The 26908-nt window shown below is 37.9% G+C and overlaps 1 protein-coding gene across 2 annotated transcripts; it reads right to left on the bottom strand.

Annotated features, from left to right (window-relative positions):
- Positions 1-1782: 1782 nt before the first annotated feature.
- On the bottom strand, positions 1783-24369 carry CDC16 (cell division cycle 16). 2 transcript variants are annotated; one of them, XM_062020569.1, is made up of 18 exons: positions 24197-24369; positions 21978-22032; positions 20999-21096; positions 19614-19652; positions 18658-18798; positions 16679-16838; positions 16000-16094; positions 15313-15446; positions 14205-14284; positions 12745-12794; positions 11984-12057; positions 11316-11441; positions 10418-10570; positions 9174-9237; positions 7732-7793; positions 5509-5644; positions 4445-4535; positions 1783-3330 (listed from the first exon to the last, which is right to left on the bottom strand). In XM_062020569.1, exons 1-18 carry the CDS (start codon positions 24242-24244, stop codon positions 3065-3067), a joined length of 1872 nt encoding a protein of 623 aa, XP_061876553.1. In that variant the 5' UTR covers positions 24245-24369; the 3' UTR covers positions 1783-3064. The 2 variants fall into 2 exon arrangements, with proteins under 2 accessions (XP_061876553.1, XP_061876554.1); XM_062020570.1 differs by lacking the exons at positions 19614-19652; positions 20999-21096; positions 21978-22032; positions 24197-24369 and adding an exon at positions 19707-19765.
- Positions 24370-26908: the final 2539 nt, after the last annotated feature.

Below are 26908 nucleotides of genomic sequence, written 5' to 3'. Positions count from 1 at the left end.
CGCTGGATTGAGACTCCCTCCCAGGGCAAACAGGTCCCTGAGGTGGGACTGGTCTGGAAGTAAGTACCCATGAACCACATCAGGGCTTATTCAATCCTAGACTGCAATCAACAAATTTTGTGATGTCTAGAGCCAAAAAGTTTCCTGAAACTCATAGGTGAGTTGCAATGTCTCCCACTGCTTCTCCGGGGCTTGACAGAGCAAACTGACTTAAGGGCATGTCATGAGTGGACCAATGGACTCTTCTGGAGCTACTGAATCTAGACAGAATAAGCAAAAATGCCTGGAATTTAAGCGGAATACAGGTTATCAGTGCCAATCTTCAGATGTTCCAGCGTTGTCAGTTCTCAAACAGTTGTCCACAATGCAAAGGAAATACATTATTTGATGTAGAATAACAGAAGGTTGCACTGGCAGGGGAAAATCTGAAATGTGATCTTCCTCTTCAAATTGTACCAGGAAGAAACTATTGGAGGCAGTAGCAGAGGAAATAACTTGTAGGTTTTCAAACCTATTCTGGAAACTTTTAAGGCAGTAGCCAGGTCCCCCAATTCCATGACAAAACCAGTCTTTGCAAGAAAGATGTTATATGACCAAGTAAGAATATCTTGCACAGTCTAGGGTACTTTGCATAAGTTTCTTTCTAGGTAACTTTTAATGCCAATAAATGAAGGCCAGACACAAACGGACAAAAAAAAGGCTCTACCAGATACCTGGCAAGGCACAGTCATGATATGCTGCCTCTAAGAGCAATGCCCATTCTCACTCTTCCCTCCATTTCTTCCCACTTCTCTCACTCTTCCCCACTGCTGACATTAACATAGTAATGGTTTGCTGTCATTGAACCCGAGAACTGATCAGATAAAGACTTTAAAATGCATAAAGATTTTCAACAGTGAGAGGGTATGCAAGTGCTGCTGCAAACACTGACTCTTCCCCTAGCTTTTCCTCATGCAATACTCTTGCATTTCAAAGTGGAAGTGTCTTGACCTCATTCATGTTCAGTAATGCACATACACGTGGAAAACGGCCACTACCCTGGATTCGAACTGTTATTGATGCAGTGAAGTCTTCCTGATGGAGATGGGGATTCAGAAGAGCATTGTTATTAGGAAAAGAGCCAAAGAACACAAATATAATCAGTTACAGCAAAAAAAAGTCTGAGCACAGGAAGCAAATAAGGTGAGAAGGTGGAGAAAAAAGGGAAATTATCGTTTTTATTCACTAGCAGGTGTCAGAGTGCCCTTGGAAAAATTTCTTCCAAGTAGTGGTCTTTAGTACCTGTGAACTCCTTAGGATGCAGAATCTGGCCACTGAGAACACAATAAGCCACGAGTCTCATGAAGTGGGATGAGAAGTAGCAATTTATAATTTCCAGTTTATGCAAACCTCTAAACTATTTTTAAAATAAAATCACTCAAAAGTTTACAGTATCAGCCTATTCTTTGATATCCATTCATTGGCAAAATTAAACATTACTGCCTGTCTTAAGTTGAAAGGACCATTAATCAAGGTGGACTGCTGGAAAGCAAAAACAAGAGCAAGGTTTCAATACAGTCCTTGGATCCATCCCTTGCCTCCTCTTAGTTACTCAAGTGCAAAAAAAAGAGAGCAGGAAAGTTCATAAATTACACTGATATCAAGTTTTTTGATACCATGCCCCAATAAATTAGAGGAAAATTCTATAGAAATATACATTCTATGCTAAAAGTAGAATTGAAAATACATATTTGAATGTTAATACAAATGCAGTGAGATAGTCTAGGAATTACATTTCAGACCAGTGATTTTATTTTGTCAAGTAAAAAGAAATTATTCCTGTATTTCATGAAAAATCTTTGTCTACAGAAAAATGGCTAGTTTTTGAGTTCTGAAGTACATCACACTAACGTCTGGACTGGTAGACTTCAGGAAATCTGTTCTAAACATTAAATGCCAAAACTTAGCTGGAAGTCACAAAAGAAAATATTATGACAGCTTAAGTTGTAGCATTAAGTTTTTAATTTTAATCCCCATACAATGACAGATGTGGAAAAGGCAAGAAGGGAAAGATTGACACAAAACACATTCAACATTCATGCTAAGGTGGCACAGACCTGTCCTGCTTAGCAGATGGATAAGTCACTGCTGCTGGTCCAGACATATATGCTTTACTACTTCATTTTTCAGTAAACCAATGACATTTAAAAATACCACACTTCAGAGGTTTGGAAAAACTGTTTATGTCTATTATTCAGTTAATCCTTTTTTGCATTGACAAAACAGCTATGTGTAAAGAGTCGGACTAGATGATCTCTAAAGGTCCCTTCCAACCCCTACCATTCTATGATTCTATGAAAGAGAGTGACCGTGGTCCCTATATCAGTACACTGTACCTTACAACTTCATTATAATGTTAACTGCAGGTAAGACAGATTTATCTTCATGTTTGTTGTCTGGTCAGTGGACCAAAATCAGTTCTTACATAATGTTTTGGTAATATGATACAGAATGATGAAGAACTGAAATTACTGACTAGGAGAAAGTATAACAAAGGAACATGCTTTGTCATCAATTTAATGTATGCCAAATTAGAGTAAAATGATGGAAAAAGCATTGAAACTGGACCTTAAAGGAATACATACTTATAAAGTAATAAGTATAAAAATGCATGGATTTTTTAGGGGTCTATTTACTACAATAGCATTCCTCACAGACAGTATGAAAACTCAGAAGCCACAATACTACTGTATTAGGCCGGTGACTCCATTTAACACTGTCAATGGTTCTACTTTTAAACCCTCACAGTTTTACTGATGGCAGACACATGGATCAGTAAACAGTATAAAAAAAAAAAAAAGAATTTATTTTTTTACTCCATCGTGTATGATTAATTTTGTAGCAACAGTCCATCACATATACTTTTTAATCATCCTTAAGGCAAGCATTATTTCTCTGGTGTTAAGTACAGAGGAGTAGTTTGAATTCATATAAAAATAGTAAATTCTTGAAAGTATAACACCATAACAAAAAATGCTAAACCAAACATATTTAGACAAAATGAGCTCTCTACCAGTCTTTATGGTCACGTGCTATGGTCTGACATTGATGTTTCTAACATCATGTCACTTTCATTCATTTCAATCTCAAATGTTTCTTCCAACCGGCGACTGGCGTCTGTATTTTTCGTTGGCTGTGATGTCTCTAATGTTATTATGCCACTTTCATCCAGAGTTTGTCTTTCTATGTCAAATTCTCTGAAATCCCAGGGAGGTGAAATTATGTTCTTTAATGTCTTCATTGTGTGTACATCAAAGTCGTAACATCTTAATTTGTCTTTGATCTCTGTTCCTAGGAAAACAGTCAAACCATTAATTTATTCAAAGTGAACATTCACAAAAATGTACCTGAAAGAAGCTATCATCCAGAAACTGATGATTGGCTGCTTTCACACTCACAGGGAGCTGCTGCTGCTTAATGACTGAAGTTGAATAGAGTAATTCTGAAAAAATACATCTGTCTCTTTTTTGAAAAGAAACCCCACCATATATGAAGCATAATACAGACTCACTAGTCTGCTATTAGAAGCAATTGCCAATTCCCTTCCCAATTCTCTAAGAGGCTTTTTTTGTTAAGTTACACATTAATGCAGAACATGCCATGTGTTTCTCACAGCTGCATGGTTCTTCCAGATGTGTTAACCAATTACATATGGAGCAAGATAATGTTAAGAAGAAACATCTGCTTCAATTGTACAAAAAGTCTGCAGGAAAAGCAAGAGGACACAGATGGCTTCTACTGGCTTCAGCCTCATTAACATGGTTGACAGGACATCAACTGTGTTCACTGTTGCTAAATCACTAAGTTCAATGAAGCAGAAATATGTTGCTACAAAGGGGTTTACTGGGCAGGAAGCTTTAATAATGTATTTCAAACTACAGCAATATAATGTATTACAGTTATGAAACACTATTTTTTGCCATATGTTAAGCTGTATTTTTGGAAGCAGAAGAATTTATTTTCTCTCCACAGAGCAGAGTTCTGACATAGCGAGAATGCCTTTCACATATCTCTATATCAGAATTAGCTAAAATTAAGTGCTCTGATTTTCTAACTCCATATTTCTATTTTATGTTTTACCTATTCTCTTTGGTTTCTAAGCTGTGACAAATCAACATTGATAATAAAAGGAACCATCACCACCTCCAATAGCAAAATGTTTCCTTTCTTTATACCAGTAAGAATTTACCATCATGATGCTTAGGAAAACCAGTGGCCATCTGCAACAGCTACTAAGTTCTGACTCATTTGGTTATTAAAAGGAAATCCACAATAAAAAAAAAAAAAACACCAAAAACATACTCTATTTTCTCAGTTAACTTGACAATGGTAAAGAGTCTTTTTTTAACATAAGACTCTTCTCAAAAGACTCAGTAACTTTGAGACATGTAAGTGAAAGACTTACCAATATAGGCTTCAGAATCCCCAATATACATTTCTATGCAATGTCCAAGCATTGTGACAGAAAACGTGTCATCCCTCCTAAGACCAAGGGCCTAATAAAAAAAAACCAAACTAATATTCAGTAACAAATAAAACCTTTACATCATAAGTCCATGACAGTGCTGAGTTTGTTGTTTCACTGCTCAAGAATGCTACCAGAGCAGTCTCCACTGTACAACAAAATATTGCACAACCAAAATAGTCATACGAACTAGATGAAGCAATATGCAAGTACAGATGAAACCCCCAAACAAAAAAGGATCCATCTACAGGCAGCGAATCATTCACTGATTATAAAGTATAACATACTACTAAAATAAACTTTACAAAACCTGTGAGGAAGTAAATTTCGTTACAGGTTGTAGCTATAGCTATACAAAATACAGACACACTTAAAGTAATTACAACTACTCATACATCATACACCTTCTAGGTAAACAGGACTGCAGCTAAATTCAAGCCAATCACCTTGAATGCTGAACATTAGTAGAGGAAAATTCTGTATGAAAAGGTGAAATCATCAAAACTGTCCTGCTATAGTAATATACAAGTATCATATAATAAAGACAAACCTAAGACAACAGAAAACAGTGTATCTTTAAATGTCGCACTTGCCATAAAATTTACTTCAAGGCATAGGTTGGAAATATTTTTAATAATTTCAGTTTCATGAGAAGTTTATGTACAGACCTGACCTAAGTGAACCTGTTTCTGCAGGGGGGTTGGACTAGATGGTCTCTAAAGGTCCCTTCCAACCCTACCATTCTATGATAAAATGTATATGACCATTCTGACATTCAATTAATATGTAACAAAGAAGGATCCAAATACTAAGTTTCCCAAAGTAGCCATTTTTGACTTAATCAATAGAAAACTTCGGAAGATTTTAAAAGAAAAATATTATGATTATAAAATAAACACTTAATTTGGAGGCTGGATAAAATAGTAGTTCTCTGTTCCAAAACAGAATGAAACAGTAAATAAGAGCATCTGTGACCAGCACTTTAACTGATGCCAGTTACATACCGTATGAAAGTAGTCAATGGCGCTTTCAAAATTGCCCATGAGACTGTGGATGTAGCCAATGGCAGAGTATGTAGAAGCATTTTGAGGAATTAGTACTAAAGCCTGGCGATGGTATTCCAGTGCTTCTTCGTATTTCCTGTTAGGGTTAAATAGAGAAGATCTATTAGTACGGTTCAGGGTGGAAAGGTGTTTTATAGTATTGTATCTATATTTTCCTTAGCCCAGCAGCACACAATTCTGCAGAAACCTAAAAATTAATGTTTCATGCTCTGAAAAGAATGCACAAAAGACCTGTGGATATTAACAATTTTCTTCCTCACTGTAATTGAGAAATCATTGTTCTCCTTATGTAGCACCACAGCTGCCTACAAGATAGGTCCCATTTGGAAATGATCTTAGCAATTTGATGTGGTAAATGCCTTTAGATGTTTAATACCGCTCATTGTAACATTAGCTTTCTTTCTGTAATTTTAAATTTTCCTCCCCATGGGAAAAAAGGAGCAATAGGAGACTAAATCACTCATTGTTCCAAGTGAAAAAAGCTCTCCAGGCAGAAATTTCACAACCTGTAAGTGCTGCATACACTGGTACTTTTGTCACTTCCACTGCACTACCATTGCTTCCATTTTTGTCTCTAGCAGAAAAGAAGGTTTATCCATATCTATAATTTCTTTCAAATATCCTTTCTTTGAAAATTAACCATTAATTAGACTTTATAAACCAAGGAATCAATTAGACTTTATAAACCAAGGAATCAATTAGACTTTATAAACCAAGGACTAAATGTACATTACAGCATTGCTCTGAGAAGTTAATAGTCCCATTTGACATCTTGCTACCAGGCTGTTGAAGAAATTTTCATGTCTATAGTTATAGTAAAATCAGGCAAAAAGCAAGATATGAAGTTGTTACAGGGCATTATAAAGTAACAATTGAGGCAGAAAAGTTACACAACTCTTTGCTTGCAGCACTAAACTTGAACACAAAATTTCTTTTCACTCATAGCATTTACCTGTCCAGTTAACCACCACTGTATTTTAATATGCTGCTTTCAAATTTCAACCACATAATGTCAGCAGATAGACACAGATCCAGTCAGTTTTTTCATAATAACAATAGCAGGTATTATGAACATAATTAAGTAGATTTTTTTTTAAGCATAGCTACAGCTGCATAAATACTCCTCGATTTTCTTGAAAGGTAGTTTACAAAGATGCAAAAATATACTATGTTTGGCTTTACAAACCTGAACAAATAATACAATGCAAGTTGTCCTTAAGTGCAAAGCAGTTACTAACTTAATGTAGAAATTAAAACAAGACAAAAGGAATTATAACTGAAACAAGTATTTGAAAAAACCCCACAATTATGCTCATAAATAGATTCCAAAAACAGAGCCTTTTGTTTGATCTTGGCACAAGGGGCAGCTATTATAGAGCCTTATTTCATAATGACAATGAAGACTAATTGGCAATTCAAGCACAAAGCAATTACTACCAAAGCCAAAGCAGAACTTCAACTTATATCCACCATAATCCCATTCTCATTAGCAGCTTTGAGACAAAAATTACAGTATACACCAATTGGACAATTAACACCATGGCACTAAAAATGCAGATATGGCACTGATGAAACAAAAGAAAACACTGGTTAAAATCAGTTTAAGATAATTAATGAATAATTAATTAAAACCATTACTTAAACTGTTAAAGCTTGCACATGCACTTTTTATCTCCCTAGAACAGATTTATGAAATGAAATATTAAACATTTCTGCATACAAAATGCATAAAGTAATATTTCATTGTTGTGTTCATGTCATTGAATAGTTCACTTCAGTAAAAAACATAATCACTGATTCAAATAATTTATCAGTTATTAATTAAATCACTACATATATTCCAGTACATCAGGGCTGGGACAGCAGTTAGAATTCAGATCCATATGAAGATCTAGAAGCCTACAACAAAATTTCTATCTAATAAGAATCAATAGTTAAGGAAAGGCTTTTACAATAAGTACTTCAATTTCCATGTAGTAAACTGGATATATGGGGTGATTAATGCATTTACATTCATAAGCTGATTGACGGAATCTTGGATTTATAGTTTTTCTACACTGCTCTCATATGGTACATAATCTTGATGTAAATGAGAAGCAGGTCTCCAGAAAACACACTTGTACAGTATTCCAGATAAATGTAGCTCCAGTACTCTTTGCTTACTTGAGTTTTCTGCAGACGTGTCCTAAGTTGTTCAATAAAGGTTCCCACTTATCAACAGTTACCTGCAAAATAATGCAAAAAATTCTAGTAACTGCAACTTACTAGATCATAACTGAATTTGGTCTACTTTAAAAATAAACCAACATAAAAATGTTGACAATCCATTAAGGACCAAGAAAACCACTGCAACCATTTCCAATTCTTCTCAAAACATATTTAACCTCAAGACATTTATTCAGTAACTCATCTTTCCAATATGTGAATTCCCTAAACCCAGTTAAATTTCTTTAAAAGGTCAGCGATATTACAACCTGAATGCACACCAAAGTTTGGTTTTCCTTCACTAAAAGTCATGTCAAGTTTCTCAGACTAAAAGCCCTGAAGAACTCTCAAATTAAGTATTTAAAAATAATCACCAATATTGAAGTTCTTTTTACCATCTTCTCCACAGCTGAACTTCATCTGCTCTAAATAAATTCACTTATTTACAAGGCACACAAAAGATAATCTGAGCAAATAAAATCCTTTTTTTTCCTGAAAGTAGAAATTATTTGGACTTGATTGCTTATGAATTATTTTCTATAAAGTTTGCAGTGCTCTAGAAGCAACTTCATTTTCTTCACAGGAGATGCTTTGTTAGCAACTATAGTAGCGTATGGCAGTGTCCACATTAACTAAATTAAAGCTGAAAACTGAGAATATCTACCTTAAACTCACAAGAAGCCTGTCTCAAGGAGGTACTGCTTTCATTAAGGCATCTGAAGTTAATCTAATAAAATGTGTTTCTTTGAGAAGGTGACAACACACACACACATAAATGGTATTACCAATAGGTACAAACTCATTTGTGTGTTCCAGTGTTTGAGGAATCAAGGTTGTAACAGCTGACTTGATTCACAAAAGGATGTGAACTACAAGCACACTTCCTGACACATTTTGCCAAGGATTATTTTGATTACTTTCAGAAAGTTACTTTAACACACCTGGGCTCATTCCTATGCAATGGCTCTATCTGCTAGAAAGGAAACAAATCCGTACCTAATGGATTGCATCCAAACAAAACTAAGTAATTCAAGAAACAGCTCGCACTTGAGGTGACAGAAACCATCTTCACATGTGTGCCCAGTTCCATTTCTGGGTCAAGAACTATTGGTCTTCTGAGACTCATGAACAAGAATGAGACTTGGATTCCACTTTCCAGTCAAGGCTTGTTTTAATTTCAGATAGAAAAAAATACTTTTTGCCTTTTCCTATAGCACTGAAGATAACGTCTGATGATTCTCATCTAAAAAGCCAACATGTAGATGGTCCAAGTTTTAAAGTAAAATGTATATTGTATTGCTTCTACCTTGAAATAAGCATTACATATTTTGTCACAAGATATTACAGAATTTCCTGGAATTTTACACATTTAAAATCGTGCATGTTATTAGGAAACATACCTCATTTCCAATAGCTTTGATTTTTTCCAGTGCATCAAGAAACCACTTTTCTGCAGTTTTCCAGCTAAGATTTGAAGGAATGGGAAGAAAGAAAAGTAAATCAGTTAAGAGTTTTCATTAGCACTATTCGAAAACTGTATTACAAGGAACAGGTTTTTTTTCTTTGACATTACTTTGTCATATTAATGAAAACAGCCAAATGTAAATTACTGGGGTTTACATCTGTTCTTTGCATGTGCTCCTTAGAACTGACAACACAAAGTTAAAGAAAAAAAAACCAGAAGCAAATCAAGAATGTACAGGAAACAGTTCTTGTATCTGTTAATGTTTTTCAGAATATATTTGGAATCTTTTGATCATGCAGGCTAAGCAAAACTATGTTAGGTAATGTCTAGGCTATGGTAGCAATAGTGCTGCTTTGTATAAACAATACGTTCCCTGCTAACAACTGCATCCTTGAAAAGAAGCTAGAGACTGATAAAGAGTAAACATCTGGCCCCAGAAAGTGCCAAAGGCTGGATGGCTACTCAAGTATGAAGTTAACAGAGACATGTGGCAAACAGGGAAGGGTAAAGCTGGGAGGGTAAAACTGTGACCACCAAATGACCTGCCTTCCTCCCCTCAGTCTGTAAAGAAGCACATGTGCTAGTTTACATGGCAAGCAAGGCTAATTTAAATGTAAGTGACCAATAGCAGAAGGAATGGTAATTACTAGCTAATGAGTGTAAACTGGGGCAGGATTTTGCTAATCAAGTAACAGGATAAACAGGTGGAAATTGTTTTGTGTGGTGTGCTAGCTTTGTGGTGTTACCACCTAGCACCTGTCTTTGCATAGAAATGCAATAATGCAAATATCTATACTCTGTGTGTAAATTAGTCATTGCACACTGGGTAAAGAATCCATCTGTCTTCAGCACAAGCAGACAAAATGTTTTGCTGTACAAAGTTTTACAGCATGTGTGCATTTAGATGCCTTTTCAAGGCATGCAACTCTTCAATGACACGTGCATGCAAGGTAAACTAACCCGGTGTGTTTCTCAAGCATTACATTCTTGATTGTTTAAAACTGAATGAGGACAGAACAACATAGAAAGCAGAGTTTAGGGTAAACACCCTCTAAACTGGAACCAGAAGAAACCTTGTATTCTAGAGTTCAATGTGTTTAGTAGATATATTGTGACATTACACTTCGGAATAATCTATGTTTAAGATTGTACTTAATCCTTAAGGATTTGCAAGCTTACTCTCCATTTTGAAATGCAACCACTCCAACTTCATGCATGACAAAAGGATCTTCTGGTGCAATACTTAAAGCTTGGCTGAAAAACCTTTCAGCTAACTTTGAGTTATTGGTCAAACCATATTCCAGTCCAATATAGAGCATGGGCAAATGACATCTGAAAAACACAAATCACAAAAAATAAAATCAAACATGCATTTAGCAGGAATAGCATCACAAACTAGAAACATATGCAAACACAGTTGGCATTTCTTTATGCAAATACAAGTAAAGGCTGATTTAAATGGACTACTAACCTAAGGGGTGGTTTAAAACACTCCACATATTTGTTAAAATTCTTGTCAATAACCATCTCCAATACATAATTGCAATTTGCTCTGGAGTTACATGTATTTTCCTCAGTGCTTTACAAATGAACTATGGAAGTAGTAATAGAGAGATTACATCCCAATAACTAATTAGTTATTGGTAAATATACAAATACTTAGCTTTATATGCAAATACAGTAGTTTCGTATGCAGTATGACATTAGTCCACTGCTCATTTTATAACCTTCTCTATGTCACGAAACAGCTGTTCAAGGTATTTCTATGCAGCAGTTGATGACCTGGTATGACAAAACTGATTCACAAATTTCAGAGGACTTTCACAGATTCCCTAAATATAAATCTTGATTTTAGAACTTGTAAAGCCACAACAGTAATTACAAAGAATGCAGTTAAATGCAGATAGTTACTAGATGTTCTTTCAAGGTCCCTTCCAGCCCTTGAGATTCTGTGATTGGTGGGTTTTTAATCCTCTATGTATTCCCACAATTCCTCTATCTATTCCTACTATTTAGAGTGGTATAGGTCAATATTCACCACTACTTAGTTTTTCTGAACATGACATTTTTTACATACCCTTTCATGAGCTGTGCAGCTGTGAAGTATGCAGCCATTGCTTGGTCATGCTCACTCTCAACTGCAAATGAATGTCCATACGCTATCCACGCAGGTCCATAGGTTCGCTCAAGAGTAGTAGCTTTGCTAAAAACACAAATGAGCAAGTCACAATTAAATACATCTGAAATAAAATTTCAGATGACTACTTACATATAGCAGGAAAGAACACTGGACTGACTGACCAACTTAAAAAGTCCAAGATTGCTTATGTAAAGAAAGAACTAGTCATATAAATGTCAGAATTTTCTATCTAACTCTTCCCTTAAGGATATGAAACCTGAATCTGAGAGAATGCATGAAGATCCTCAGCCGAAGAAATTAGGCTCAATTACCTAGCTGTAGTTAACTTGGCATCATTAGTGAATGCAGGTACTACATCTGCCCATAATAGGAACTTGACTGCCAAAAGAAATTCCACATAAATCTGTCATTTTTGAAGTAGCTAGCTTGATGAGGTTAAAATTGCTCCATTGTTACAAAAGGGTGTCAACAAAGGGAGTATTTTAGTAGTAACCAGTTTATTGAGGCTTCTGCTTACATTATGAGCTTACAAACTACTGTGACCACTGAGTATTTAGCAAGTGAGCAACAGATTTACTATGGAAAACTAGAAAACAAAATTTTACCTGAGATATCTTCTGGCATGTTCATTTTTGTGTCCAACCATGAGATAATAGCATCCTACTGCAAACCAGGACACCTACATAGTAAAACCAAAATAGAATAGTGTTAGCTGTTTCACTGAACTCTGTGGGGATATATCACCACAGGTGATGCACAACAGAGGGAGGGACAGACTATAATTAGTGAACTCAGGAACATTTTTACTGAAATCATAATCAGCTTTTTCAACTATTTGCTATTAGAGACAATCTAGAACTGCTGGCGTGTATGCCTCCAACTGCATCTGTTCAGTCTCATGAAGACAGCAGTAAGTGGAAAGGTTATTATCTAACGGTAGCAAAATCAGAAGACAGAGACACCCTTCTTAGAGGTGCAGTGACAAGACAGGAGGCCATGGGTACAAGTTGCAACATGGGAAATTCAGACTGAAGAAAGCCAAACAATTTTCACTACAAAGGTGATCAAACATTGGAAAAGGCTGCCCAGAAGGCATATACACTTACTACTGTAGCATTTCTTTTAAATTATTAGTCAAAGTGAATTCTTTACATGGAACATAATTTACAGTACTTAGACTTAAAGAAGAATCTTGGTATAAGAAAATCATGATGCATAGAAAATAAAAAGGAACAAACCATTTTTACCAGCTCCATCCAGAAACAGATTTTCAACTCTGTTGCTCAAACTGATTATTGTATTACAATTTTGATAGATATTCTTTCACCTAGAAAATACTTGGCTATGAAGGCTTAGAACAACTTACAGGATTATTTGGGTACAAGTCCACCAGCTTGTGAGAAAGATAGAAAAGCTCTATGTAGTGGGAAGAAACAATAAACAACAATTAATGGTTTTGCAATTAACTCAAAAAAACCCACAACAAAACAAAATCTTCTGTGTCTTCACAGGATATAAATAAGCAGCTATAAATCCCATCCCTTAGGAATTCTGCAATAACTTATGTCACTAATATACATGAAAACAAATGCCTGTAGTATTACACTTGAATGTATGTGGTCAAACACTATCAAACTTCCTACACCTAAGAAGTTTAACGCACTGACTAGATCAATTTCTGAGTAGAGTTGTGTGCATTAAGATGCTGAAAATAGGACAAGTGCTAATAGAATTATTCCAAGTAATTATTTAAGTGATTACTTTTCATTTAAAAATCATTAATTATAAGAGTAACTTACTACAGATTTTCTAATAACAACAGAAGTAATCAGGTACAGGATAGAAATTCTATTGCCTATGCAATTTAAAAAGATAAATAACAACTTAATGTACTTTAATGCTATTCTTTAAATTTATAGTTTGTCCTGGAGTACTTTGCACTAGTTCTTGGCTTCAGAAAAAATCATATATGAAACCTGGTTTAACAAAATACCAACTCATTTACAGAACATTTCTCAAGGCAGACTTAGAAGAAAAATACTGGCCACATCTTCAGATGTGGTTAACTGTAGAGCAATTGAAAAGTACATTTACTAAACTTTAAGTAGTAGTACACCTAATGACCTATTTGCATACATACAATGCACCATCCTTTGAGAGACTGCAAATCATATGAGCTCCTTATTCTACTTTCCAATTGGTTTTAAAGACATTCAAGCTCCTCACTTGCTTTGGATGGTTATATGCAGTCTGAAATGAGAAAAAGCCATCCCAGCTGCAGATAAAGAATTACAAGAATAGCAACAAAAGTGCTGCATGATTATGAACTTGTTTGAATTAAAAAGCCGTCATAACAGCAAAGGCATGGAGAGTCCAGAATTTTTTGTAGTGTGGAAAAAGCATGTCCACCTAAGCATATACATTGTTGAAGAGTTCCTTTTAACTGAAAGTAATTTATTTTGTTGAGCAGTACACCTACATATCTAGGAAGATAACCTCGAAACACAAATTAAACTAAAAGGAGCAGTTTACCTCACCAACTTTCTGACTGTGTAGTCCAGTGGTTAAAAGACTGTGACATTCATGATCATGAATGAGTAAAGACCTTCTGTACTGCTCCTTACCCTGCCATTGCCAGCTCTGAAATTACCTTTTCCCCTCAACTTACCTGCAGTTGACTGAAACTGCAGGTAGGAAAAAAAAAAAAATATACATAATTAAAAAAATGGAATATAAAAGGATTTCTTGGCATCCTTAATTGCTGGGTTTTTTTTAAATAGAAGCTTTACAATCGTCTTTTAACTCACTAAATGCTGTGTTTCTTACCATTTGCTTTATTGAGCTCCACAAGTGTCCCTATGTGCACGGGTAAACAATTTGCATGGAAAGGATCTTTTTCCATCACTCTGAAAAAGGAAGAAATTTGCAATGCACATTTCAAAAAAGTTAATCTGTTACAAGCACGCTGCTTTTAGAGTGTATCACATTTCCAGTTAGTTTTCCAGTGTCTGAAGTAGAAATTATTTGTGCCTAGAAGGTAGCTATTAACAGCATAATAAAGCCTCTTGAGGCCAGAAAAAATAACTCTTAATTTAGTATAACAGCAGAGGATAACAGAATATTCTTGAAGATGAATTTACAATTAGAAAAATAGAATACAATGCACATGTTTGCAAATCATTTCAGATTTAACCAGCAAACAGCAAGCAACATTTCTGTTCACCCTTTCCATACGTTTGACAGCAACTTTCAAGCAACAGTCCTCAGCTTTTTGAGCTTAACACTAAGCAGTATGACTCATGAAACATATTAATCTCAGTTTTAAATTTTTATTTCCTGTGGCATTTAGAAATGGAAGATAGTCTCACAGACAACAGACTTGTAGGCATGTGTCCTTCCTGTAAGCATTAGCATTTGGTGAACTAAGCTGAGAAAAAACCCTAAAAGATGTCTAGAAATCTATTCACAAAATCTCTTAAATCAGAAGCACAACTTTATGACTCCCATTCTCTGAGAAGTACACCTTGAAAGTTTAGTTGACATTTTCAAATAGTTCAGAGTATGTCAAATGAATCGCCTGGACACGTTCCTATGTGACCTGATCTAGGTGGACCTGCTTCTGCAGGGGGGTTGGACTAGATAAGCTCTAAAGGTCCCTTCCAACTCTACCATTCTATGATTCTATGAAATGAAAAGTACAAAATACCATGTAAAAAGTATACTAAAGCATGTCTTGAAGAAAGGCTAAAATTTTGAAGCTATAAAAATAAAATGTCTTGCCAGATAAAAACTACACATTTTAAACACCTGAAACTTTGTATCACACAGTTAAATATGTCAATCCAATGAACAATGACATTTGCTCTAAGTCCAGGTATAACTATTATATTTCACCATAGAAGAAAAACCCCTCACAGTTGCTTTATGTACTTACAGCGAAGTAAGCTTGTAACACATTTTGAAATCACAGTTATAATAATGTCGTTCAGCTAAGGATACTACCACATCCAGGTTTTCCTGAAGACCATCTATTGATACAGGAACGAGTGTTTCACTGGGTTTATTATACTGAAAGGCAAAAGACAAAAAACATCAAACAAAAAGCAATCTAAAATCAGATGGTATTAGTAGTTGTAAAAGGTTCTTGTAACATGCTTAAAAGCTCATTTAGAACATGAAATATGCTTGCCAGTGTCAACATCTTAAGTGCAAGCTGTAGAACTGAACACTGAGCAATGTATAGTTGGCTTCCAGTGCTCTCACATTATCTTTGGAAAAACGAGTCTGAAATAGAGTTGCTATATCCTAGTATTTTCAGGTACTTGCTATTTTGCATACATTAATGTTGTTTTTACCCATCTAGAAGTTTGTCAAGAAATAAAGCTAAAAAAAACCCCCAAATCAGACTTTCAAGTTGCCACCATACCAGAAAAATAAGTTTACACAAAACCATTATACTACTCCCATAGTGATATCTATTGCATCATGAATTTTAAAATAACCAAAAACTTAAAAATCTATTTATTCCAATATTCAGAATAAATGGAATCCATGAAAATTTACACCTCAAGACAAAACTTTCAATTCATTCTCCAGTTATTTTTTCACTTTTGGGGTTTACCTTTTTCAATTTATTCTCAAATAAGAAGTGAAGTAACTCCTGTTCTTCTTCTGTACATTGTCTACTAAGAGGTAGAGATTCGAGCAGTTCTTTCTCTATGTGAATTAAAAAAAAACATGGCATCATTACAGAAGAAATGTCCAATATTTTAAGAACATAGAGATGCAAAGAATTTCATCATGCTCATTCCAAAACTATGATGAAGATAACAGTACAGATAACTGGTTTAGTGTAATACTACCAGTTATGGAAATTAATGATGGAGTGTTATTTTTCTCTTCTACACTTCTAAATAAAATTTAGTAAAGATGATATTAACACACCACTATTTTCATTCATTGTATGTTTCAAGTTTCATCACTCAGAATGCTCTATTAACCAAAGCAACTATTGTTTAGGTTGGGCAAAGAGCATGGGAGCTTCCAGAGCTAACAAACAGGACAACTAGGTTACTTTGTTTCTTTTAATTCTTAACACTTCAGGACTGAAAAAAATCAAGTTCAAATACAAATGGCAAATTTGAGCTGATTATAATTTTTACTCTTTCATACCTTTTCTACTCTTAACACTTTAAAATCTGTTACTCATAGTATTGCTTTAATTTTTTTTTCCAGAAAAAAAAGCATATTGAGAAAGCAGCTAAATTTTACTTGTATTTGAGAAATACTGCTAACCAGACCTTCTTGTGCTGTCAGCATATGGTGTGAAGTTAGAAGATCAAATGCTTCAAAGCAGTAAACATCAAGCTTCAAGGCCTCTCTGTAGCTGTATGTTGCTAGAGTTCTGTTATCCAAGGCATCATAGATCTTCCCTCGCAAGAGGCATATAGAGCTCTTGATCTGGTGGAAAAGCAGGGCTGGAGGTCAAAGACTGAATCAATGTTTGCAATTTGGTATTGAGTACAAATCAAATGGGCTCCCTGAAAGGTAAAAAGCATTTCATGTATGACAGAACCTGGTTTTCTAGTGCTATTTTTAAAGAAAATATAATCTCTACTATCATTAAAAAATCTCATGTCAAACAAATACAGGTTTAAAATAAGTAGAAGGAGGACAGAGTTTCTTTTCTACTTCTGGCATCCAGCTCTGACATTGAGAAGTAGGCTAATTATACTAAATTTCCTTCATACTCAGTACAGGGAAATTGTCACTTCCAAAGACAATTCACTTCTTTCTTGACTACAGAGGTGAAAAAAACCAAGGGAATAGACTCAACTACTTTGAGCGGAAAAATATATAATTCTTTTAATGTAAAACATAGATGTTTCAGAAATGAAAGTAGTAAAAGATCATTATTGCCATACTTAAAGTAGTGTTAAGGTGTCTAAGAACCAAAACTCCCTAGATAGGTTTTCACTCAGAAAGCCACAGGAGTGTCAACAAACAACTTGGAGAAAGTTAACACATTAGTCATTTATGTCATCAGACTAACCAGACAGATCAACCCTCTCAAGAGTTTTGACACTAGAAACAACATAAACAACTAATAAACCCCAGCCCAAGGAATTGGTAACAGTTATTAGCTCAGACACATCATTCTCACTCTGGAAGTAGTGTCTGTGCAAAATAATCAAATTAAGTTTGAAAAAGCTATATTCCTAGAGAGGAGTTTGATCTCTTGTAATTTCTTGCAGCAGTATCCAACTCCAGTAGCTCTCTCCTTTGGCAAATCAAAGTCCATTCTCACATTAGCGAGCTACATTATTGCAAACAATTGTGAAGGTAAGGACTGATGAAGTTGACTTTTTTGGCTGAGTTAATTTTTCAGTCAAAATTTCTCCCCAATTTAGTTCAATAATCAGCCATTCAAACATTCAGGCCAGACTACCATGAAACAAGGAGCAAGAACAAACAGCCAAGGCTGAGGACTTCTTCCTTTGCTTGCAGTGGCCGCTTACGTGTTCCCATTAAGGTGAACCACAGTAACTCTGTCTAAGCAATACCATTAACATCAGCATTCAAAATCAGTTCACATAGATTATTTAACTCCTTTTGCTACCTCAGTCTTACAAGGGAAAATGCCATCTGTCAGTTACCCTGACTGTAGTTTCAGCTCATACACTTCAACCTGTAACTCTGAAAGTAAAAACTCTTCACAGATTCTTCAACCCACATGTGGTACTCGTCCCTTTTAACTCTGTGCTCTACAGAATTCTTTCACTGAACTTCAAAAACTTTACCTTCACATCACACAATTTTCAAGTGTTATCAAAAAACATCCCAGTGAGAACAACATTTGAGCAATTAAGAAAATATTGCACTAAAAATATCTGGAATAGAAGAAAACTTGCCTTATCTCAGAACCTTCTGCCCAATTGAAAGAAACGTTACTTTATATTATTAAGACTGAAATTGCAGCATGAGGTAAAAGACTAAAAACCAACGCTAGATAATGAACTTCCTGCAAAGTGTCTGCAAATAATTTATGGAAAGTTGTTGAAAAGCACTCTTCATTTCTGCAAACCAAGTTATTTCATACAGGCAAGCTAACACATGATTTCTAATTGAACTGAGACAAATTCAGCATTTTTGAAAGTTATGTTATCAAAAAACCCCAAAGCTTAAACATAGAGTTTAAGCTCTAACATAACTTTCTGACCTGATACTACTTCTTTTTCCCCTCAGTCATAAAATATTTGTTTAAAAAAATAGCACTTACGGAAGACTGTGACATCTCCCAGTCTGTGGTACAGTCTTTCAATCCAGTTTCATCCTTCATGTACTTTTCAAAAAGTCTCTTGTTGATTGGTTCTTCCATATCAAGAATATCGAGGGCCTGTTGATGTTCTTTTGCTGCATACTAGCCAAACATGTGCATATAAAAAACAAAGTTGGGACTTGAAAAACATCTGCCTATAAATCACCAGTAACTAGTGTCACATTTTAAGGGTACAGACTGTAACCACCGGTGGTTATCAGCATGTTTTTCATGCACGTGTATTCTTATTTGGACATCTTTCATTTTACATTTGCAGTCAGTTATTTTACTTGTCATCTGTAATACACAAAAATTATAAACATCTTTGGAAAAAACTCTGCTGTTCAGCATTATGCCATCACAGAAGCAGAAATGCTTCTAGAAATACTTAATGCAGGTTTTAACAAGATACAATCGTCTTATTCTATAAGCAGTACATTATTCTGTTTCAAATTTCTCTATTTAGTCTACCAATTCATTCAGTTCTCCTGTGAAAGCACTGCATTTTAACTATTTAAGTATCGCATTTTATACAGAAGTATAAAGCTGCTAACTATACTTGTACAATCACAAATCACATCTCCTCTGGTCAGACTACAACCAACCGATGAATAATGGTTGACAAGAGAAGACAAGAAAGAAAAACGGTTCATACTTTTTCCCTCCCCCAAAAAATATTACAGGAGTATTTTCTTTCCTGGAAAAAAGGTCAGTAAGATTTATTCAGAATAATACCACAATGGATACACTGGTGACCAAACTGAAGGTGAAAGATTGAAACCAACTGTCACATAATATAAACCCCTTGTTCCAATGAACCCAGACATCCACAATTCCTGTCAGATACCTAATCTTCACAAAATGCATCTTTCATTTAGTTCATTTTGTTTCCAAAAAAGGTTAAAGTGTGTACTCACATGACACCTAGCTGCAAGGTAGCGACATGCTTCATATAACTGAAACAAAAGTTTCATACATATTAGTTACAAAGAGAAAGCACGTTTACTTACACTGTCAGATCCCATTTTGCTCTCTGCTTTCTCAGTTGCACAGCTTCTTCATCCCTTCAGTCTCCAAAAAAATCTTTCCTGATCAAAATGGCTAAGTTTGCAACACTTTTTTTCCTATTAAAACTTTTGAAGGATACCTGCTTTACTCTTGCCTTCACCACTCATCAGCAGAGTAGAAGGACAATTTAAAAAATTACACTTGAAGTGACACTACACCTCCCCATACCTGCTGCAGTTGTATCTGTGGACTGTTTCTCTTTTCTGTGACCCTATCTTTCTGGGGAAAACAGTTTAAATCTGGCTGACTGAACACAGAGCTATACTTGGTTCAGATAAACTACATCATGCAGGTTTTTAAATTCATAGAATTGTAGCACGGCAGGGGTCGAAAGAGACCTTTAGAGATCATCTAGTCCATTCCCCCTGCAGAAGCAGGTTCACCTAGATCAGGTCGCATGGGAATGTGTCCAGGTAGGTCTTGAAGACCTCCAAGGAAGGAGACTCCACAACCTCTCTGGGCAGCCTGTGCCAGGGCTCCCTCACCTGAACAGTAAAGTGTATTTTCTTATGTTTAAATGGAACTTTTTGTGTTCCAGCTTCATCCTATTACTCCTTGTCCTGTTGCTAGATAGAATAGAAAAAAGGGATGCCCCAACCTTCTGACAACCAGCATTCAGGTATTTGTAAATATTAATGAGATCTGCCCTCAGTCTCGTCTTCTCCAGACTAAACAGTCCCAGATCCCCAGAGTCTTTCCTCATAAGGAAGATGCTCCAGTCCCCTGATCATCTTAGTGGCCCTGCACTGGACTCTCTCCAGAAGTTCTCTGTCCCTCTTGAGCTGGGGAGCCCAGAAGTGGACACAGGACTCCAGATGAGGCCTCACCAGGGCAGAGTAGAGAGGGACAAGAACCTCCCTTAACCAGCTGGCCACAGTCTTCTTGATGCATCCCAGAACGCCATTGGCCTTCTTGGCCACGAGGGCACATTGCTGGCTCATGGTTAGTTTATTATCAACCAGGACTCCCAGGTCTCTCTCTGCAGAGCTGCTCTCCAGCAGGTCAATGCCCAGCCTGTACTGGTACCTGGGGTTGTTCCTTCTGAGATGCAGGACTCTGTACTTGCCCTTGTTGAATCTCATAAGGTTCTTCTCTGCCCAACATGAGGCTCCAACTCTGCTCAAATTACTTTTCCCATAAACCCGATCCTCTGATGGTGAAGAAGTCATTACGGTAAGCAGCAGAGGTTTAAAAGAAGAATAACAGTTGTAAGTCTTTGACTGAAATGACTTACCTTATCCAACTTACGAGATCGAAGGGCATGTGCTGCCCTATGGTACTGAGCTGTTAGGTAGAGACATTGGGCCAACCAGTAGATATCTTGTGGTTCCTCTAAAATAAGAGACCAAATTAGAAACGATTAGTTTATAATCGTTTATATATCTCCTTAAACACTTTTGTATAGTATATTCACTTTCACTTCAGTAGAAGAGTATTTTCCCCCTATTGCAGCAGCTTATTGTGTTATAAATTTGGGATACACACACACCCCACATCCTCCCTTGTATTACCTATCAGTGAAAGATTAAACTGAAAAATAATCAGATTTTAACTTTAAACACATCAGATAGTGAATGAATACAAATACCAGACAATGAATACAAAAGATCACATGCTAAAGGTATGTCACAAGGAGACAACAGAGATATGGATCTAAAAAAGAAGCAATTGTAGTTACTCTGCCCTTGCACATAGAGCAGAAAAAAACAACCTTGAATTGTCTGTCTCAAAAAAGACCAGTGGGAATCAGTGAAAGCAAGAGCACTAGACTTCTGCAGTTTGATATTATGACTCTAGAAGCACTGTTTAGTACTCTCTATTGATGTCCAGAGATTTTGTGGGATCAAGCCCCTGGAATAATTTTAAGAAGTCTAAATGGTCCACAGCTTTAGGTAGACACAGGCTACCAGCATCAACTCACTTTGTAAAATGGCATTATACTTGTCATCCACAGCAACAATTAATCCTGTAAGAAATCACTGTTTTCTCTTGTACCTTTATCTTTTTTTCTCTTAAGGTAGGCAAATCTTAAGGTTTGGCCAAGCGTTATTTTGGACACAAAATTCAAAAGTGAACCAAGATACTAAAAATTCCAACATTTAGGCAGCCATCTCTAGAAAAAAGAAAAAACCCCAAACCAACAAAATCCCATCAAAACCAAACCAGAGCACTATCAGAGTTAAAAAAAAATGATGTAAAAAGCAACTACTTACCATGAGACAGTGAAGCTACTTTGTCTGCCCAAAACAGGGCACTTTGATACTGTTGCTGTAAAAGTATAATAGAAATAATTACAATTTATTTGCGATTATCTTTCCTAGATTATTTGCAATATCCTGTGCATCATTCACACTTAGTATCTTAACGCACATAGTCTCTAACAAACAGCAATTCACATTTGAGATCTTTGTGAGTTCAAAAAACAGTTTACAAGTGCCAGTACTGTAACTTCTAAAGGATACAAAAAAGTAATTTGAAGTGGGGTTGATTATTTTCAATAAAACGCAAGTATCTTTGACCAAAAGGTATATTACACAAGTTGGGCAATAGGTCATTAGACGATTTGCTATCACTGAAAAAGTAGGAAGAATCCCCTATGTCCAGTTAAAATAAATGCTGCATTTCAGAGGAAAGAGAATAATAATAATAAAAAAGGCTGCTACAGGGCTGTGTTTTAGATCTGTGCTGAGGATAGTGCTGATAACACAGGGATGTTTTGGTTATTGCCCAGCAGTGCTTGCACAGTGTCAGACCTTTAGGGTGCTAGGCAAAGACTCATGAAACTTACTGGGATTATTCTTCAAGTAGATTGTCAGAGGCTACTGTTGTTCTTTTTTATCCTACTCCATACTATGAGGCATAACATGATTTCCAGGATCTGCTGGACATTTAACAGATATCCTGCCATTGCAAGGACTTCCATCACTAGAAAAGCTTTGATCACTTCCGCTTTTTCCTGCAACATTACAGTTGTGGAGTTTGTTTACAATCTCAGAGACTGTTTTATGCTCTTGGAGTAGAGGTTTGGCAGACTTCTCCAAAACACATACTTATGTTATTTCAGTCCACACAAAGCACTATGAACTCCATGATCTCAGTGGTCTCTTCTGTCCTGTTTCTCCATTCCCTACTTGATGGGGATTAAGAACACCCAGTAAATTTGCCAACAAAATATTCTGGTCTCAAATTGCACTCCTAGGGGAAAAACAACAACAAAAAAAAGCCAAACCAAAATCCCACTCACATAACAGCTGTCTACAATAACTAAGGTTTAACTAACTGTCTCAAACCTACAAAGGAAGGGCATTGTCCAGGCCTACAGAGCACTATATTGCTTTTTTTAAGTGGTTCTAGAGTACCAAAAGCTGGCTTTATTACACAAAGAAGCGGTCCCATCTTCCTCCTGATGCCCCTTCCTGTGAACTACACAACTGTATAGCTGCATGGCAAAACAGCTTGGTGAGCCAATTTAACTTGAATATAGGAAAATAAAACAAAGCAAGAAAATGCACCAAGTTAACTTAGGGCTGGTCAGACTTGCTGGCCACACAATGTTTCTGCTAACTGAAGGGATGAGTTTCTCCCAGTAGCGATGCCAGTACCAAAGCAGTGAAGACTCATGCTATAGTTCATCTAATATATGAATGTATTTTTTCTGTTGTGGGTTTGAGTTGTTTTGGTGTCTTTTGTTTTCTTTTAACTTGCCCTGCAGCAATATAATTACTGAATCCATCAACAGCTGAAAAACAAGGCTGTTCTTCTAATAGCAGTCTGCAGCACTGCAGTACAAGGGGCATCTGGGATCGCCAAAGGGACACGGCTCAACTAGTACAACCCACGAGGGCAGGATCCTGCCCATATGCCCTCGCTTCCAAACGAGGAAGACACCATGGAACACAGAATAATTTCGGTTGGAAAAGACCCTCTAAGATCATCGGTTCCAACCACTAACCTCACACTGCCAAGCCCATCACTAAACTATGTCCCTCAGCACCTCCATCTATGCGTCTTTAAGTATCTCCAGGGATGGTGGCTCCACTACGTCCCTGGGCATCCCTGGGCAACCCGTTCCAGTGCTTAACAACGCTCTCGGTAAAAAAGCTATTCCTAAAACAAAAGGAAAATCCCCTCGTCATGCTCCTGGGAGGCCACGCGTCCCAGCCCCCAGCGGAGACGGCTCCGCCGGCGCTTCCCGCTCGCCGCACGCCTCTCCCACACCGCTCCCTCTTCTTCGAGGGGAAAGGGGCCATTATTTCGAAATTAACACCCTCTCTCCGACTACGGAGGCTGTCACCCACTGTCCCACTCCCCTCTCCCCTCCGGAGAGCAGGGCCGAGAGGGGCTTTGCTCTGGGGGAAGCCGGCGGGCCAGCCGCCCCTTCCCCAGCAATCCTCACCCCGCAGTAACAGCGGCTTTTCCCGCTGCGCCTCACCTGGTCGATATACTGTCGCACCCGCTTTCTCAGCCGCTCCAGGTTCATCCTCGCGCGCAGCCTGTGGGTGACGGCAAGGGAAGCGGCCGAAACGCCAAACCCGCCGCGCCGGGAGCCCCTGCCTGTCCGCCGGCTTCTCCCCCCGCCCAGCGACGCGCCCTGCCCGCCGCTGCGCCGCTTAAACCCGCCTCTTCCCTTCCTTCTTTCCTTCTCTTCCTCCATCCCCTCCCCCACGGAAACAACCCCCCGAGCGCACCGTTCCGGGAGCGCTACGTGCCATCCGGGGAGGGCAAATCGAACCGTGGGGGCTGGTGGCGTGTTCCTTCCCCCATTGATTCTGAGACTTTTCATCGCAGTGAATCCCCCTATACATTTATTCTGAGACTATTCTCCACAGTTTTGAGGCGAAGGCTTGTTTCTGTGAGGGTCCCTATAGAGACCCGTTGCCCTTAGACCCCTCTTCAGCTATTGCAGCCTTCAGGTGAAAATACGTCTTCAAGGCTATGGCGCAGATGGTGTGTCAGGAGGTTTCCAACAAATCCTTCATCATCCAGTCATTTTTGGTATCACACAGATTAGGGAATCATTATCCAGCAAGACAATGATGAAAAATGTGTGCTTTTATAGAACTGCAGAATCACAGACTGGTAGGGGTTGGAAGGGATCTCCAAAGATCATCCAGTCCAACTCCCCTGCTAAAGCAGGTTCACCACAATCAGATCACACGGGAATGCGTCCAAGTGGGTTTGGAAACCTCTGTAACCTCTGGGCAGCCTATGCTAGGGCTCCTTCACCCTCACAGGAAAGAAGTTTCTCCTTGTGTTCAAGTGGAACTTTTTGTGTTCCAGCTCATGTCCATTACCCTTGGCCTTGTCACTGAATGCTACAGGAAAACATGTCATATAATCTTGACATCCACCCTTTAGGTACTTCTAAGTGTTGAAGAGGTCTACTCTCAGTCTTCTTCATGCTAAACAGCCTCAGATCCTCCAGCCTTTCCTCATAAGAGAGACACTCCAGTCCCCTGATCATCTTGGTAGACCTCTGCTGGACTATCCAGAAGTTCCCTGTCTCTCTTGAACTGGGGATCCCAGAACTGGATGCAGTACTCTAGATGAGGCTTCACTGGGGCAGAGTAGAGGGAGAGGAGAACCTCCCTGGACCTACTGGCCACACTCTTCTTAATACACCCCAGAGTGCCAATGGCCTTCTTGGCTACGAGGGCACGTTGCTGGCTCATTTTTAGTTTTCAGTCCACCAGAATTCCCAGGTCCCTCTCTGCAGAGCTGCTCTCCAGGCCCAGGTTTCTCCCCAGGTGCAGGACTCTGCACTTGCGCTTGTTGAATCTCTCTGCTTAACTGTCAAATCAGTCAAGGTCTCGCTGAATGGCAGCACAAAATACAATACAGCTTTTACTACTGAAGCAGACAATGTTAACTCATAAAAACCCAATATGAAATAATCCAGATGTTGGCCGACACATCTTGGAGCAGGTACACCAGGTAGAATTATAGTAGTTTTGCCTGGGCCACGTTTTGGTAGCACGGGAGGATTACAGGGATGACTTATTTAAAAAAAATGCTGCTAGAAGTTTCCCCTGTATCTGACAGGGCCATTCTAAGATGGACCCACTGCTGACCAAGACTGAACCAATTAGTGACTAAGGTAATGCCTCTGTGAGTAACATATTGAAGATGGGGAAGAAGTTGCTGTGTAAATGTTAAATGGTGGCAGCATCAGCAGAAGTGAATGAGAATGTGAAAACAACATCTCCACACACACCAGTGTCAGTGGAGAAGAAGGGGGAAGGGTGCCCAGGTACTGGAAGAGAGATTCCCCAGCAACCTGTGATGAAGATCATGGTGAGGCAGCTGTCCCCCTGCTGTCCATGGAGGACCACTGACAAACAGAGATCCACTCACAGCACATCCACCCCACACCGCAGCGGGTGGATGCCTGAAGGAGGCTGTGACTCTGTGGGAAGCCCACCCTGGGGCAAATTCCTGGCAGCACCTGGGAACCCGTGGAGAGAAGAGCCCATGTCAGAGGGTAGGTTTGCTGTCAAAACTTGTGATCCTGTGAGGTACTCACACTGTAGCAGTCTGTTCCTGAAGGACTGTTTCCCCCATGGATGACCCACACTGGGCCAGTGTGTGAATGGATGCACCCTGTGGGAAGGACCCATGTTGGACAAGTTTGTGGAGGACTATCTCCCATGGGAAGGACCCCACAGTGTAGCAGTGGGAAGTGTGAGGAGGCCTCCCCCTAAGAAGCAGTGGCAAAGTCCATCTGTAATGAACTGACTGTAACCCCCATCCCCTGGTTCCCCTGTCCTGCTGGAATGGGGAGAAGAGAGAGTCCCAGTAAGAAGGAGGGGATTGAAGGAGTGTTTCAAAGATTCAGGGCTTTTTTTTGTTGTTGTTTTGTTTTGTGTTTTTTTAATTTCTCATTTTCCCTGCTCTGTTCTGATTGTTTGTTAAGAAATCAAACCATTTATCCCCAAGTTGAGTCTGTTTTACCTGTGACTCTAATTGCTATCCTTATCTCGACTCAAGAGTTCATTCATTTTATTTCTCTCTCCCCTGTCCAGTTTGGGAGGAGGAGTGATAAAATGGCTTGGTGTACACCTGGCATCCAGCCAAAGTCAGAACACCACAAGAAAAACAATCATCTGTGTTTGCTTTGATGGAGAAGGAAAAGCAGTGTCTGAGT

The sequence above is a fragment of the Colius striatus genome, chromosome 1 (assembly GCF_028858725.1).
Source record: "Colius striatus isolate bColStr4 chromosome 1, bColStr4.1.hap1, whole genome shotgun sequence".
Classification (NCBI taxonomy): domain Eukaryota; kingdom Metazoa; phylum Chordata; class Aves; order Coliiformes; family Coliidae; genus Colius; species Colius striatus.
This window is presented reverse-complemented; position numbering and strand designations above follow the sequence as displayed.

What these genes read in the sequence shown, in the direction of transcription:
- CDC16 (XM_062020569.1), bottom strand. Translation starts at nt 24,244, where the DNA reads ATGAACCTGGAGCGGCTGAGAAAGCGGGTGCGACAGTATATCGACCAG. An exon ending in TGCGACAGTATATCGACCAG is followed by an intron (nt 22,033 to 24,196) that starts GTGAGGCGCAGC and finishes ATACTTTTACAG; the next exon opens with CAACAGTATCAAAGTGCCCT. An exon ending in GGAGCTCAATAAAGCAAATG is followed by an intron (nt 12,795 to 14,204) that starts GTAAGAAACACA and finishes CCCACTACATAG; the next exon opens with AGCTTTTCTATCTTTCTCAC.